This window comes from Sinocyclocheilus rhinocerous, unplaced genomic scaffold (assembly GCF_001515625.1).
Source record: "Sinocyclocheilus rhinocerous isolate Xijiao unplaced genomic scaffold, SAMN03320098_v1.1 scaffold568, whole genome shotgun sequence".
NCBI lineage: Eukaryota > Metazoa > Chordata > Actinopteri > Cypriniformes > Cyprinidae > Sinocyclocheilus > Sinocyclocheilus rhinocerous.
Window position 1 is genome coordinate 965572 of NW_015652173.1, and position 17220 is coordinate 982791.

Consider the following 17220-nt stretch of genomic DNA (forward strand, 5'->3'; position numbering starts at 1 on the left):
AACTGAGTCAGCACCACCTGCATTGGGCCACAATCACACCAACCAAAATGGTACACTTAGCCAGTACTGGCCCGAGACTGGGTACTGAAACTGAGCCAACACCACCGATATTGGGCCACAATCACACCAACCAAAATGGTACACTTAGCCAGGGGTAAGTTCAAGCTCAAACCGGTGTGCACCGTTTTGCTACGGTTTCCGGTTTGAACGACATGTTTCTTGGAAACGGTGTGCAACGGGGTTTGAGATGCGTTTTCTCTTGTTTGGTGGGTGTGTCAAACATGTCAGCCCAATCAGCAGCAACGTGGCTGTAAACCACGCGGTATTAAAGAGACAGCTCTCACAATGTAATTAACATCCAAATAAATTCACAAGAGCAAGTATATTGTTTGCACATGTTTATTTACATTAAAGGCAAAATAACTGAAATAATAAGAGCACAAGTATAGATCTGGAACTTTTTTAAGTCTGTCTAAATATAATTTAGTAATTGCAATGTCTTCTGGTCCATATCCTTTCCTTAGGAAGGTGTGCTAGACACTGATGCAACATAAAAATACTATACATATTTACATATTTTGCTATTGTATTGTGTAGTGACACTTTCATAAACTTTTCTATACTCCTCTGATTATATAATGGTAAATATTACAATATCATAGCACAACAACAGTGATCAGCAATAACGATAAGCCTAATACTCACAATAAAAATAATAAGGTCATATAGATCATAACACAGTCTCGGAGGTAAGAAGTGGATTATCCTTCACCTGAAATGTTTGTCTTTTTATCCTGAAATGCGAGGCAAATGTTGGATCACAATAAATAGGAACCACAGTTTCCACAAATCCCTTCACTCGATTGGGATGTTCTCTTATATTCTGGAAGGCAAGGGCAGTGACTGTAACATCGAGCGTATTTTGCAGTATTAAACACGTATTTATACCGATTTCATCAGGCTCCGAAAATTCTTCAAAAAGAACACAAAGAATGGCCTTCTCAGCTGCCATAGTTGCAATTCTTGCGTCCTCAGAACAGGGTGTTCAATGCACCACCGTTTCTGTTTAAAAAAACGTTTCGCAACGTTTTTTGGGGGCTGAACGCAGCCCAGGTCTATCAAAATTTCTTGCAACCCTTGATTTTTTGGCCTCCGGTTCTTTTCAACGTACTGTGGCTTCTTTATTTTTTTATTCTTTATTTGCGACTATGCTAATTTGCACTGCGCTTGGCAGATTGCGTTGTTCGATATGTAAATGAGATGTTGCGTCTGTGTTCTTTAATTTGTGCGTTGTTAGTAAACTACCCGCAGAAATTTCCACCATCGGCAATGTTTTGGAATTGCGCTCTCGCGCGCTAATTTGCCCTGTTTAATAAAACTGGCCCAAATTGGATTAATTAATCTAAATTAATGCCACATCATATAATTAACTAGATTTAAAAAAAATTATCGACTGACAGGCCCAATTAAGAACAATATTATATAATATAAACTATATAATAATAATCCTTTTTTAATTAAGCATCCATTTTTATGGAATGTTTGTATGAATCTGGGAACATGATAAACTTGTGTTTATTAGTTTGCATTTATGTATATCCATAATCTATAATATATTGTGGCAAAGTTGCAATTTAAGTTGCACATTAAAAAAAATTAAAAAATAAAGCTGATTTGAATACTTTAAAAAAAAATGTGGGGCTTAAAGTAAAAAAAAAATAAAAAAAAAAAAAATGCCAAAGTGTAATAACCTTCTCTTGCCTGTTAATATTATATGACTTTGTATGAACTTTGATATTCATAAAAAATGACAAGCAAGCAAACAACTTGAAAAATATTTTTGAAAAGGAAATTGTATACATTTTTACAGCCATCAAAAACTTACAAATGGTTACGAACTGTTTTTTTTTATATAAGGTGTTAAACTGAAAACATTTTTTTACTTTGAAATAAAAAAGATGTTTCTCTTCATCATCTTGACCATCCTTATTTTTCATTGACCCTTAAGCTGAATGCAAAATTGTAGGTCACATGCTATTCATGACAAACATGCCATTCATTGTTATGGCAAAAGGCAGCAATAATGGCATTATCTCATTTTCTCAAAAAAGAAAAAAAAAAATCATCACTCCAGCCTAATTGCATGGACGTATTCATATTCAATTAAATACAGAAAATGAAATGGAGCCGGTGAAAGAGCGCATAAACAGAGGCCATGCAGAAACTCATTATGAAATCATCAATACCAGAATCACACAAATTAGTCGCCCCTTCTGCCGTCTTTTGTGGGGTGGCAGCCAGGGCCATAATAGTCAAGCTAAATTAAATTTTAATGTGTTTTTGATAAGCTTTGTCCGACTCTTTTGGCTTTGTAAACTTGCTCAGCAAGGTGATGTAATTTCCCCGTCCAGATAATACGAGTCAAGGGAGACGTCGACTGAAAATCTGACGCGGCGTAATTGCCATGTAATGTTGTGACCGCAAAGCATCACACTGATTTGGTAGCTTTCTCCAGTTTAAAACATGAGCAATCCACAATAGAAGCTACTCATGCCACAATTTATCTTTTACAGGTATTAGCTACATAAGTGAATGATTAATCAATATGTTATACATTAAAACCTTATTTTTCATATTCATGTTTCTTTTAGGTAACCGGCCATGTGTGGTGCTGACAGCAAGGGTTCATCCAGGAGAGAGCAATGCCAGCTGGGCACTGAAGGGCACGCTGGAGTTCCTGTGCAGCAGTGGTCCTGTAGCCGAGAGCTTGAGAGAGGCCTACATCTTCAAAATCATCCCCATGCTCAACCCTGACGGGGTCATTAATGGCAAGTATGTACACATACATGCACAGTGTGCAAATCACTTCATTTATTACTTTCAAAATGTTGAATTTAGAAAAAGAACTTTGTGTTCCGTTTTGTCGCGCAGTTTTTAAATGCAAGAATGCGTGCTGTAATACAGGCACCTTTGCTCATTCTGTGTTATGCAATCTTAGTAAGTGTTGTTTGACGAGGAACATTTGTTTGAGGACCTTTGCGTGTTTGTATGAAGGTGGTGCTTTTCAGGAATATATATAGTTCCATAGTTCCACAAGATCACAATAACATGGCAGATACTCTTTTCTTCATTTATTCTATTAATTTTTATATTATAAGGTATATAATTTATTATTTTTATGATATTTAATGGCTGACTGTAAACATATATTCACATAATTGTATTTACTTTTATTGTTTATATATATATATATATATATATATAATACACACAATATTGATTTTTAATGGTTGACTGTAAACATTATATATTAACATAATGATAGATAGATAGATAGATAGATAGATTGATTGATTGATTGATTTCCTTTTTCTCAGTGACAGGTCACACCATATTGTTTTAAACTAAAAATCTTTCCGTCATTGCCTGCAGGTTATATATGACCTCTCGTTGTAATATCAGTGTAGCAGGTCCCTGTGTTTGGCACTAGAATATTCATGATTGCCTTGGGCATCTGTAAGCAGGCTATTTCTTCCCGTCTGAAAGTTCAGTCACCATCTTGTCCAACATTAAGGCAGTCACCTTTTTGCCCTTGGAATTGAGTGCTGAAATGAAAAAGACAAATGTCAGCGTGTTTTAATCTACCGGATATCACCATATCTCCCCTGCTGTTCCCAGCTAGATAGTATTTACATGTGTAAAACCAATACAGAGGTCAACCCTGTGGCCGTCCCTATTTAAGAGCTCTCCTCCTAGGCTTATCAACACTCTATTCACAGTCAAGGAATGATCGATTCTCCTCGCGGCTTCCTCACAACTGAGGGTGACCTGATTTCCTCGCCGAGAGACTGGGGTCTCCTCCGTTGCGTGGCCTCTTCCTTATCTCCAGTCATGTGTACAGGGGCTTCTGTATGCGGCGCTATTGATCAGGCATGCTAACTGTATTAGAGAGGATGCTCAGAGAATGGAGGTGTAGATCAGTGGGCGGCCAGTTAAAGGAGACTCGCTCTCGCTCTTTTCATCCGAACCAGGATTTATTCCTCCAGTGACCTCATAACAAGCGTGGATGATAAAAACATGAAATGAGGCAGAGACTCGACCTGTGTAGTTGTAATCACAGCTTCAAGCTCTTAAAATGATAGTTCACAAAAAAAAAAAAAAAAAAAAAAAAAAATTCTGTCATCATTTCATCATGTGGTTCTACATCCACCTAATCAACTTTTTTCATAATGAACTGTATTTTTTTTATTAAAGCAAACTTCCACTTTTTAATCACAATAATAAAATAAATTTAAAAAGGGAAAAAAGAACATTTTGATTCGGTATTAGATTTAGATATCAGATAAAGATTCAGATATCCTGGTTCTGATCCAGAGTTTTTTTGTTTGTTTTTTCTCCACAATTCTGGTTCTGTTTTTGGTGGCCTGGTCAACACATTATTGATTTATAATATGCGCAACCAATATAAATGTGCAATACCCAGAATGGTTTTTATTAACTTTTTGTGTTATTTTATAGACTAGAGCATAGGAAGTAGGGTTGAGACGCAAATCTAAATAATTGTAATCACATTATATACACTCACCCTTGTGACTTTCTTTTGTGAAAAAAAAAAACAGTAGGGCCCAATTTGTTCACTTTCACTGAATAGACAAAAACAGTTGACACATTCTTCAAACTATCTTCCTTTTTGTTCCACAGACGAAATACAGGTTTGTCCTACAGGTTTGGAATGACATGAGTGTGAGTAAATTTTCATTTTGGGGTGAACTATCCCTTTAAATGTCACAACAACATGTGCACCAATGCAATCCCGCACTTTTATTGAACCCATTCAGTGTTTGTTTCCCCATGAGCCCTCACAAATTACCGTGACAAATTTAGATTTCACTTCAACAAAGCACAAATTCAGCTTTAGGGTATTACTTCCTGTGTGGGGGGCCTTTATTAACAGTTTCAGGGCAGCTTGTTGCTTGGTGACAGGTCTGAGGTACGTGGGAGAGCGTTCGATGCCTTTAGCGCTGATCTCACATCCTCAATAACACGCTGTTGACATTGAAAGTGATGTAGGTGCAGTCGGAAAGCAACATTAATGTATGCATTGTGTATTTAGATTAATAACCTTGTAGTTTTATTCAATTTCTTACTGTTAGTGTGTTCAAAAGCTGCAAGTTTAGCAAACAAATTCACAAATGCACCTCCGTAAAGTCCACCGCACGCTTAGAAAGTGGCAGAGCTCACTTTTAAGATTGGACGTCTTATATGGGTACTTTCGTCATTTTCATTTATATGGTAATGCAGTATTGCATAGATATAAATACAGCGGTGTTGCAAGCCCTCTGAAATGGAAATGACAATGTGTGAAAAGGTCACATTTGCTTCCATCAAATTCATCACAGACTTTAGAAATTTCTAAGGGAAATATCCATAATGTAGGTCAAGGGGTCTGATATTTTGTGAAACCCTGTGTCCATTATAAATCGTATTTTAACACTGAGGAAAAAGTGTTTATGAAGCTGTGAAAGCAGAGTTCATTGTGAAATGCTATTAGCACAAACCGTTTTACAGTACTAACCGTTTTACAGTGATATAATGCGATTGTGATTACTTCAGACTCATATTTGTGGCTTACTAGACGTAAAATTAGATAATAATCAGTTATGACTTATGTAGAATACTAATTTTTTAAAATCAAATTAGCATTATATACAGGCTATTATTTACTTCAGAAACACACAAAGCAGCTACTGTTTGTGGCTAGTTTTCCAATATTAATTTTAAACCTCTCGAATGTGTACTGGAACCATTGAGAAGTATGCAGATGTACACTTTTTTGAGTTTACTGATAAAAGATGTGAAGTTTCATCTCTCTGCACTGTTTACGTAGCATGTAGTCTTAGCATTCAGAGATTTGTGTGATTCTCTTGTTGAAATTGGAAAAAGACAAACCGTTCAGCAATCTTTTGTTGACTGCAACAACTGGGAGATGTGAATATTGTAAAATTATTACAATTTCTAATAACTGTTTTCTGTTTTAATGTATTTTAACATGTAATTTATTCCTGAGATGGCACATCTAAATTTCTAGCAGCCATTACCTCAGTGTCACAATGCAGCTATTGTTTGTGGCTATTTTACAATATTTATTTTAAACTTCTCAAATGTGTACAGGAACCTCTAAGAAGCATGCAGATGTACACTTTTTTGAGTTTGCTGATAAAAAGGTGTGGAGTTTAGCTCTCTCGGTGCTGTTTATGTAGCATGTAGCATTAGCATTCACAGAGATCTGTGATATTTTTTTTTTGTTGAAATTGGAAAAAGACAATCTGTTCAGCATTTTGTTGACTGCAACAATTGGGAGATGTGAATATTGTGAAATTATTACATTTTCCAATAACTGTTTTCTGTTTTAAAGTATTTTAACATGTCAATTCCTGCGATGCCAAAGCTGAACTTCCAGCAGCCATTACCATTGTCAAAATGCAGCTATTGTTTGTGGCTAGTTTTACAGTGTATTTATTTTAAACATCTCAAATGTGTACAGGAACCCCTGAGAAGCTCAAAGATGTATATATGTTTTTTGAGTTTGCTGATAAAAGGTGTGAAGTTAAGCTCTCTTGGTGCTGTTTATGTAGCATGTAGCGTTAGCATTCACAAAGATCTGTGATATTCTCTTGTTGAAATTGGAAAAAGACAATCCGTTCAGCAATCTTTTGTTGACTGCAGGGACTGGGAGACGTAAACGGATGTGACTTGTGACAAACAGCAGTTTGGTGTCTGGTGTTATCTTGGCGAGCGACACGTTGAGGGGTGAGATTACAGAGCTCACTTCCTGCTCTGGCTTAGCATGGGACAAAACAAGAGGTGTGAACAGACTCAGGCATTCGGAGGTTGTTTTCATCTCTGGGTGTTTTCATCACAGAAGCTGTTGTCAAAAGCATCTCTCGGTAATGTCAAATAGAATTGGGTTTCCGACATTGTGAACTCCCATACGAATTGCACATCAGCTGTGCATAGCCTGCGGCGTCGTGTCCCAGTGTTCCTGATCAGCTTCCCTGCTCATACTGCTTGCACTAAAAGCTGGACTGGTAAACATGAAGCATTGATAAATTCAGTGGCCCACTGGTATCAATCTGGACTTAAAGGGATAGTTCACCCACAATTCTGTCATTAATTAATTACTCACCCTCATGTCGTTCCAAACCCATAAGACCTTTGTTCATCTTCCAAACACAAATTAAGATATATTTGATGAAATCCGAGAGAAAAGTATTCTTGTAGCTTCATAAAATTACAGTTGAACCACTGATGTCACATGGACTATTTTAATGATGTTCTTACTACAACCAAATCTTAGATTGTCTGATTCGGTCTGATATCCTACACATGTGTCAGCTGCGTTGCTGTCTATGCAGGGTCAGAAATCGCTCTGATTTTATCAAAAATATCTTAATTTGTGTTCCGAAGATGAACGAAGTTCTTACAGGTTTGGAACGACATGAGGGTGAGTAATTAATGGGGTGAATTATTCCTTTAAATGTAATTACAGTTAATCAAAATAAAAGTTTTGTGGTTATTAGTCGATGTGTGTTAGATTTTAGGGCATCTTTGTGTGATTTTTACCGCTAAATATTGATAAAATGCACTTTTAACAGATATACAGTATTGTTCAAAAGTTTGGGGTCAGTAATATATATTTTTTAAATGTTTTGAAAAGAAGACTATTATGCTCAACAATTCCGCTTTTATTTGTTAAAAAATACAGTTAAAACAAATATTGTGAAATACGATTGCTATTTCAAATAACTGTTTTCTGTTATAATATAATACAATTTAATTCAAGTTTGCTGAATAAAAGTATAAAAGTAATAAAACTCTTTAAAGCAATACTTTGAAGCTAAAATGCAAATTTAAGAAAAGAAAAATCCATATCAACTAATCAACCTTACTAATCAACTAGTGGGTTAGTACACCAATTCTCCACATTCGAGCAAATTCACCACCATCAACAATTTAAAGTTTCTCATAATAAAAAAGTGTCTAATCCATTCACATTTAAAAACTCTTAAAGCAGGATACAGGACAGTTATAAAGAGTGTAAGGTCTAGAAATGCGTTTTTTAGAAGTGAACTACTTTGAATTTGAGTGTAGTGTTTTTAGAACGTTGTGTCGTGTAATAAAAAAAGGCCATAAAAAGCCTAGCTCATGTTTACTTAAAAAAGGCAATGCGAAATGCAAATTGGAATGCAAAAATGGACTTTGATAACTAACCCTATTGTGAAAGTGAAAACTGACGTGACATGTGGCCAAGTATGGTGACCCATACTTGGAATTGGTGCTCTGCATTTAACCCATCCAAAGTGCACACACACAGCAGTGAACACACACACACCGTGAACACACACCCGGAGCAGTGGGCAGCCATTTATGCTGCGGCGCCCGGGCAGCAGTTGGGGGTTCGGTGCCTTGCTCAAGGGCACCTCAGTCGTGGTATTGAAGGTGGGAGAGAGCGCTGTACATTCACTCCCCCCACCTACAATCCCTGCCGGTATGAGACTCGAACCCGCAACCTTTGGGTTACGAGTCCGACTCTCTAACCATTAGGCCACAACTTCCCCAAGTAGAGTAGTATTGTGACCCACTACTCAACTCTTTGTTGAGACAACCAACTAGTCGATTATCTAAATATGTCAATTTGTACATCCTAGAGATCACGCATGCTAGAATCGAACCTTCAAACCTGAAATTGTTCTTTGCTAGGCCACAAGGCAAACATTTTATTTCTATCTTAATTTCCCCCAGCCAAGTATTTTGCATTCACCGGAGAGGACAGCTGTATCTGATTCACTGATTATTGGACATATTTGACAACTATTCCACACCTATTCCCCAGGCCAGCGTCAGCTTGGCACATTGCAACCATTTATGGCAATTCGCATGAATCATCGGCCCGAAGTCTGGCACGGATCAGGCTGCGCTCAGCACAGTTGAGCGGGCATCTGCCAGTGCTTTCTCTTACCGTGGCGAATAACCAGATGAGGTCTCTCATAAGCCGCCAATGCTTGTGTGGGCTAACAACTCAGATATGGCGCTGGATAAGAACGCGATGGGCTTGTTTGCTTGAATAAAGACTCTGTAAAACGGACCAACAAACAAGCAGTAAATCATGCTTTGTTAATTCAGATGCAAGATGGAGTTTAATTATGCCTGAAATTGAATTTGTTTGACTACTGTGACTAGTGAAAACTTGAAGGCTGTGATGTATAATTTTGGTTTGGAGAGTCGAGGGAACTTTAAAGGCTTTTCACCGGCCTGTCAGGAGGGTTTTAGAGGTAAATGGTCTCTTTTGTGCGTGTGAGCTGGGATGCCAGTGCTTTTGAGTGTCGGGTGTTCACCCCATGGCATGTTCCAGAAAATTGGCTTCGAGAAGATGACACGACTCTCTGCACTTGTGCAATGTTTGTTTAGGAAATGAGCTGGGTGAGTAGAATCTAGATCGTGATTGGTTGATCTGACACCTCTTATTGTGTACAGTATATAGAACTCATCAGCGCAGAAGGACTCAGTTGGGACCATTTTATTCATGCTAATGAATACAGATAAACACAAATTGACAGCGTTGTTCTTAAAAATAGTTTTGTGTTTCAGATGCTCAGTTTTGCAACTTCGATGCGCATTTTGAATGTTTTGTCTACTTGTTGAGTAGTTGGTGGAAGTGAACCATCTAATCAAGAACTGAATTGGAAATAGAGCAAGTTTTTTTAATTGTTTACTTACCTGCATTATACAGTACAACAGTTAGATCTGGTCATCATTTGATGGGCAAAGTGATATTTTGTGTAAATTTAGAATTTAGCATAACAGATGATACCTTGTTTGTTTCACTCTGCTTGTCTTTTTCTATTGTTCCAGACCAGTGTAAATTATTTTATATTTGTGTGTATATTTTAATTTACTTTTTATAAAATAATGTTATATTTTATATTTTTTAATTTTCTTTTTCTTTTCTTTTTACTTAATTTGATTTAAAAAGAAAGTTTTATATTTTTTTCTATTAAAAACAATTTTTTTAGTTTTATATTTTATTACTATTTAATGTTTTAATTATTTTTTTTATTTATTTTTTGACTTTTTATACTTACATTTATTTCATTTTTTTAAATATATTTTTATGTGATTAAATTTTTTTTTATTTTAATTTTTTAGTTTTTAATGATTTAATATAACAAAATATAAAAATGTTAAAAGCATCTACATATTTCCATTCATTTCTCAGTGATCTTAATGAAAAGTCAGTATTGTCCTTTGAAAACATTTATCAGGACTCAAATGCTGGAAATGTTACATGCAACTCATATATGCTATAGTGCATAAGTGGCCATAATAATACAAATGTCTTTGAGAAACTTTCATTCCAACTTTCAGTTGCAACTGTCTAGTAATGCTAGTAAAGTTTATGTAATTGAGCTAAGCTACATCATGGTTTTCAATAGCGTGACTCTCAATTCTTATGAACTGAACCTTGCATGGATTATTTCTGAAAGATATTTGTCATTCTCGTGTCCCTTTCTTTTGTCTGTAAACCTCGTGGTAGATCAGAATTCGCAAGACAATTGGCCTTGATGTTTATAACTAGTAATTGTATGCAGCTCCATAACACAGTGCCACCAAAACCTCATGTTCTGTTCAGTCTGAAGTAACTTGCCATCCATTATACAAGTTTTTCTTGTCTTGCACATGCCCAAATGTACTCGGTGACCATGATGAGGTGAGTCAGTTTCAGCTGTGCCCAGCACCACACCGAGCACTAATTCACTTCTGCAACTTTCTGCCTGTTGCTGACACTCAGGAACTCTCCGGTGACAGCTTTCAGGTAATGAAATAACCCAGCTGGGATATTCTTTACCCCTGTCAGGGACACAGAGTACAATACTGTCACGTCAATGGAAATGATTCAGCTCCGTAAAGCGAGAGAAACGCTGAAATATTTGGCCCCAGCAGGGTACGCTTTCTCTGGCTGTTGAAGTCTTGGGGCGTGAAGTACCTTTGCCCCTCCGCAGACAGGAAATTTGAGATAGCCTGACCCTGTTCAGCTGCTGGTGCTGACGCAGATCCTGGCTTTATTCTCAAGGTATTGGCTGCCTGGACAAACACGGCACCTGCTGTGGGATTCTGTCTTATATTGTAAGTTTCTCATTCTGAGGAGAAACTGGCCTTGCATTTGCTGTACTCGTTATTTCACTCTATTCATTGGTATCAAGCTAGATTAGATGGTAAGGTCGCATTTTGGATGTTTTTCTACTTGAAATAAGTCAACCGACTAGTCAAGAACTGAAGTGGGAAATGGAGCAAGTTTCAGTTTCTTTAAATTGTTGATTTATTTGCACAATACAGCAGTTAGTTCCAGTTGTCATTTTGATTGGCCAACAAATTTATGTATTTATTTTTGTACATTCAGTTTAATATAATGTTGCTCTAGTGCTGTGACGATTCCCTGTATTCACATCCAGGCCATTATATATACAGTATATATATATATATATATATATATATATATACAGCCCATCTGGCGCCAACAACCATTCCACGTTCAAAGTCACTTAAATCCCCTTTCTTCCCCATTCTGATGCTCAGTTTGACCTTCAGCAAGTCGTCTTCACCACATCTAGATGCCTAAATGCATTGAGTTGCTGCCATGTGATTGGCTGATTAGCAATTTGTGTTACCAAGCAATTGAACAGGTGTACCTAATAAAGTGGCCGGTGAGTGTATATCCATTAGTCCATTGACTAGTCAAAAACTGAATTTGGGAATGGAACAAGTTTTTTTTCTTTTTTGCGCTATGTAGCATTTGATAGGCAAAGTGATTTTTATTGTATGTTTAAGAGTTCTGTAATGATTTCCTGTTTTCACTCTATATGGTTTCAAAGGTTTCTAAACTGTTTATGTTTGTATAAATATATTTTTAGATCATTTTCTTATACATTTTTTTTAGAGGAAGTGGGATGCAGTATTGTGTATTTCTTACTCAGAAGAGACTTTGGCCTTGAATTTACTCATCTCGCTATTTCCCTCTATTCATTCATATCTACCTAGCTAGACTACAGATGTTAAGGTCGTATGATAGAAAATTCATAGCATTTACCCTCTTCACAGAGTTTCCCGCTGGCCTTCACCCCTAACAGCAAAACAAAAACCAATGGAAGTAATCCCTCCTAACAAGGTTTTCTTTCCCGGCTGTCCCTCTGGAAACCTGGAAATATTTTTTGTTTAAACAATCACTGTAATCTCCAGCGTACACCCCATCTGTCCTATCGGCCTGTTTTCCAAATCCTCCAGCCACTCATTTCCGGCCTTGTTGTTTGTTTTTTCCTTTCATTTGTATGTTTTTCCCTAGACGGGATGAAAAATAACAGAACGGTCGAAAACATCTCACAATGAGACGGTTTGTGCAACGTTTGTTCTCGCCGGGAGTGCCGTGATCTTTTTATGGTACATAACGCTGTGTGAAAAGGCACCAAAGTGTGGATTGATTCATACCGTGTGGCACATGAGGCGAACACGGATCGGGGTCGACTTCCTGTCTGCGATCCCAACCCCGATGATGGTTGGAAGTGGGCTGAGCTGTATTAAAATGTTTTGATGCATGGGGGCGGTCCAGCATGCGACAGTGACATATTGTGGAAGCTCCCGTGGGCTGGAGGCAGACAGGTAGAAGACAAATGGATCGGCCCATGCTGTTCATCATTCCGTTGGGCTAACAGTGACCACAGCCAACTTACCCCAGCCAAGCCCCCACCATCTTCAGCTCCTCCTCTCCTTCTTCTTCCTCCGAGGTGCTTGGTTTTGCTGCAGATGATGGCCACATGGTGTTAATTTGTACAGTTTGTTTTTAGCTGTCAGTTTTTTTCTTGGTAAAATGTCCTTTAAATGTAGACAATATTTTGTCTAGTCATACATTACATGCATTTTAAGCACCCTAAAATGGTTACATTGAATGGTTAGTTGACCGGGGAAAAGGGTAATGGAAATGTACAAAATGAGAAATTGAGGAAATCTTTTTTAACCTAAATTATTTGAGAAATGTTTAAATTTAAAATAGTCTCAATGTTAGGATATTAGGTAACATTGTGATATTCACAAATATAAGAAAATTGAGATATGAAGTCATAATTGCAAGAATTTAAAGCAGCAAAAGGTAACAGGTAACGTTTCATATACCCTACCATTCAGTATTTTTAAAAATAAATGTAATACTTTACAGGATAAAAGATACAGGAGACAGAATTTTTCCAGCAAGGAAAATTTACAGTAAATACATTTATTATGTTACAGAAGATCCTATTTTAAAATGTTGTTGTTAAAAAAGGTTTGGAACTTCATCAAATCTATTTATCAAAAAAAAACAAAAAAAAAACAGTTTACGCAAAAAATATTAAGCAGGACAATGGTTTTTAACATTGATAATAATAGGAAATGTTTCTTGATCACTAAATCAGCATATTCGAATGATTTCTAAAGCATCATGTGACACTGAAGACTGTAGGTAATGACTGCTAAAAATTATTTAAAATTTTTAATGAAATGTAAAATTTAAAATAGTAACATTTTTAAATTTAAAATTGTAACAATATTGCTGTTTTTCCTGTAGTTTTGATCAAACAGATATAGATTTGCAAAAGAGGCAAAATCTTATCAGCTCCAAACCTTTGAATTATTAAATCACAATTATGATAATATAATTGATATAAAAAATATACATTATTGCTCTTTTTAAAATGTGAAGTCTTAATGGCAAGAAATTAAGCCACAGTTATGAGAATTAAATGCATTATAATGAAAATAAATAATAATAATTTATTATTATTAGTAGTAGTAGTAGTATTACTTTACCCTGAGGTGGAAACACGCTTTCGTAGAAAACATTTTGAAAGATATTAAACATTCATGTATCTTGAAATCATTTTGGATAGATTATATGATAGTGGTTTTTGCACTGGTCCAAAAAACTCAATTTATTTTGGTTTCAGTTCATTTATATCCATTTATTTTCTTTTTCACTGACTAGAAAATAACCATCTCCACTGTTTAGGCTCAGACCACTATCATTTATTATGTTGTCTTTGAAGAGGGTTTTCTGTTGGTTTTAGCCCCTTTTGGTAGTTTTAAGAGACTAAGAAGCCATAATGTGAGTCAACAATCAATAGCCTTTTGATATTGACCAGCGTGATGCGTAACTCATCAGACAGCCTACAGGCCACTGAACAGCCACATTTTTCACATGTGGAGGCGCTCATTGTGTGGTAATCTCTCACGGTGAGCTCTCATGTTTATAAGATGCTGGATGTCACCCTAAAAAAGAAACGGTATAACATAGAGGGGGATGGAGAGGTCATGCACAAATGAAGAAGAACGAATGGCTGTGACCCGGGGACATCCATCTAACTGCTTTTCTGGAGCTGCTGGTGGTCGAAACCAGAGGCGTGAAGATCATCCGCTAGCCCGATCGGATGAAGGAACACGATCACAGACCTCAGCTGATTTATTTAGACAAAGATGTCACTATCCATACCACGCAAAGTAAATTAAATGTAACTAACACCTCGAAGTGCAATATCTCCAGGGAGTGATGCTTGATCCGTATCGAGCGTCTGACCTTCTGCTTTATAATCTATCCATTTGTGTTCTAAATTTGGATCTGAAACCAACCATCCCCTATTATCAGAGCGCTGATGTATGTTGATTATTTTTTTCTAAGCGACCATAAATTTGGACTATTGATTATCTATGCTTAATACAGAAAATATGTCGATGGGATTCTAATGGCTTCCATGGAAGCAGCTGTGTTACTTATTAAAGATGCAAAAAGCCAGGTCGAAATGTTGGTAAATCTGATGAACAAGCACAGCGCTGCTGCCCCGTGCAGTGAATTGTGAAGTCCTCTTTGGGTACAATTGGTTCCATAACTATATTCAGGCACATAACCCACTAAATCAAAGGGATAGTTCACCCAAAAAATGAAAAATCTGTCATTTACTTACCCTTAAAGCAATAGTGCACCCAAAAATGTACATTTGCTGAAAATGTACTCACTCTCGGGCCATCAAAGTTGTAGATGACTTTGTTTCTTCATTCTTTCTCACCAATTGATCCTCAGCAGTGAATGGGTGCCGTCAGAATGACAGTTTAAACAGCTGATAAAAACATCACAATAATCCACACGACTCCAGTCCATCAATTAATGTCTTGTGAAGTGAAAAGCTATGTATTTGTAAGAAACAAATCTATCAATAAGGTTTAAACTTTATACCACCGCTTCTGGACACAATGCGAGTCCATAATCTATAATAATGCTTCCTCCAGTGAAAACATCCATTGTTGTCATCTCTCATGAAAATTCACTAACATACTTGTTTAAAACAGTTTTTGACTGTTTTTCCTTGTAAACAGTGCTTGATCTCGGCATATTTCTCACCTGATTCAGACTAGAATAATGGAGGATTTGGAAGCTAGAAGCAACTGTTTGAAGTTCAAAACATCTTTATGGGTTTGATTATCACAAACATTCAGGTTTTTGCTTCAGAAGACGTTTATTGATGGACTGAGTTGTGTGGATTATTTATGGTTTATTGTGATGTTTTTATCAACTGTCTGAACTCTCATTCTGACGGCACCCATTCACTGCAGAGAATCCATTGGTGAAAAACGAACTAATCTGCATCTTAGATGGCCTGATGGTGAGTACATTTTCAGCAAAGTTTTGTTTTTGGGTGAACTTATCCTTCAGTGTTATTTTAAACCCATTTAACTTTCTAAATGAATACACAATGAAGATCTAAGACAGATATCATCATCTAATCATCACAGACATGCCAGTTTGTTTCTCATCCAAAGGTTTTGTATGACTTCAGACTTGGAAGTTAATGGAAAAGATCCACTTTTGTGATGCCTTTGTGTGCTTTTGCTTCTTTTTTTAAAGCTTGAAAGCTCCAGTCCCAATTGTATATGCATGGAAAAGAGGGTAAGTAAACAATATCAGAAATTTAATTTTTGGTGAACTCTCCCAAAAATGGGATAGGGGACCCAAGGGATAGTTCACCCAAAAATGCTGTCATTAATTACCCTCATGTTGTCACAAACCTGTAAGACCTTTGTTCATCTTCAGAACACAAATTAAGATGTTTTTGATGAAATCTGAGAGCGTTGACCCTACATAGACAGCAAGGGAACTACCACGTTCAAGGCCCAGAAAGGTAGTAAGGACATTGTTAAAACTGTCCATGTGACATCAGCGGTTCAATACTTTTTGTGCCCAAAGAAACCAAAAATAACGACTTTATTCAACAATTTCTTCTCTTCCGTGTCAGTCTTTGATGCGCGTTCACGAGAGTACCACGACATACAAGTTTTGAGCTTGAGCTTAATAAACAAATCACCTTCCAATACACTTCAAGGTGATTCATTTGTTCCCTATTGGATTGGATGTTTTTTAGATGCAGTATGAAGAAAATATGTTTATGTTTTACACTTTTATGTGGAGGAATAAAGGCTTGCTTCTAAAAAAGTTCACACTTGATATTGCTTGAAGACAGGGAAATTTCAAAGCACGCAGTGAGGCATCGGCCAAATCAAAGCTGACAGAAAAAGATGATGGGCGAATACTATTCTGAGCTTATCTTTGCAAGAGAGCACAGCATGGTCCATTTGTCATTGAGGGGAAAAAGACAAGGAAGATGATGAAATTGACCGAAGATACCGACCGCCATGTAACTTTTCATGCTTGGAGAGATGCTTTATGATTGGATGGTATGCAAGATACCTTTTACCTTATTTTGATTCAAGTCATCCCCATTCTGAAAGAAGAGCGTGCATTTCGTTTGGGCTCAACTGTCCATTTGTTTCTTGTTCCACAAGCTATCTGGCTGCCAGAGGCTGTGGGACCTGCTGTTGGCTCCAAGATTAGGATTGTGCTGGCAGCTCCATCCATTTAGTTTACACCAGAGTCCAGCAGACCAGGCCCACGTAACACATTGCATCCTGGGGCGGTTGATCAGTCACAATGGATGGGACATGATGAGATAGAAAAAGGGTCTTGAGTCCAATCTCAAGGCCCTTGTCACCAGCCCCCGGCCTCTATTTAACACCCTCCTTGTAGTGATTGGAAGTCTGATTTATTTCTGTGAATCAGTTCTTTTAAAGTTTTTTTTTTTTTTTAAGTAG

The 17220-nt window shown here is 36.9% G+C and overlaps 1 protein-coding gene across 1 annotated transcript in view; it reads left to right on the forward strand.

Moving 5' to 3' along the window:
* The window catches only part of LOC107714006 (cytosolic carboxypeptidase 4-like), a 165166-nt gene that overhangs the window by 75612 nt on the left and 72334 nt on the right, over positions 1 to 17220 (forward strand). Inside the window, 1 exon segment of the mRNA XM_016519695.1 lies at positions 2652 to 2832. Within this exon segment, the coding sequence (XP_016375181.1) occupies positions 2652 to 2832 (181 nt within the window).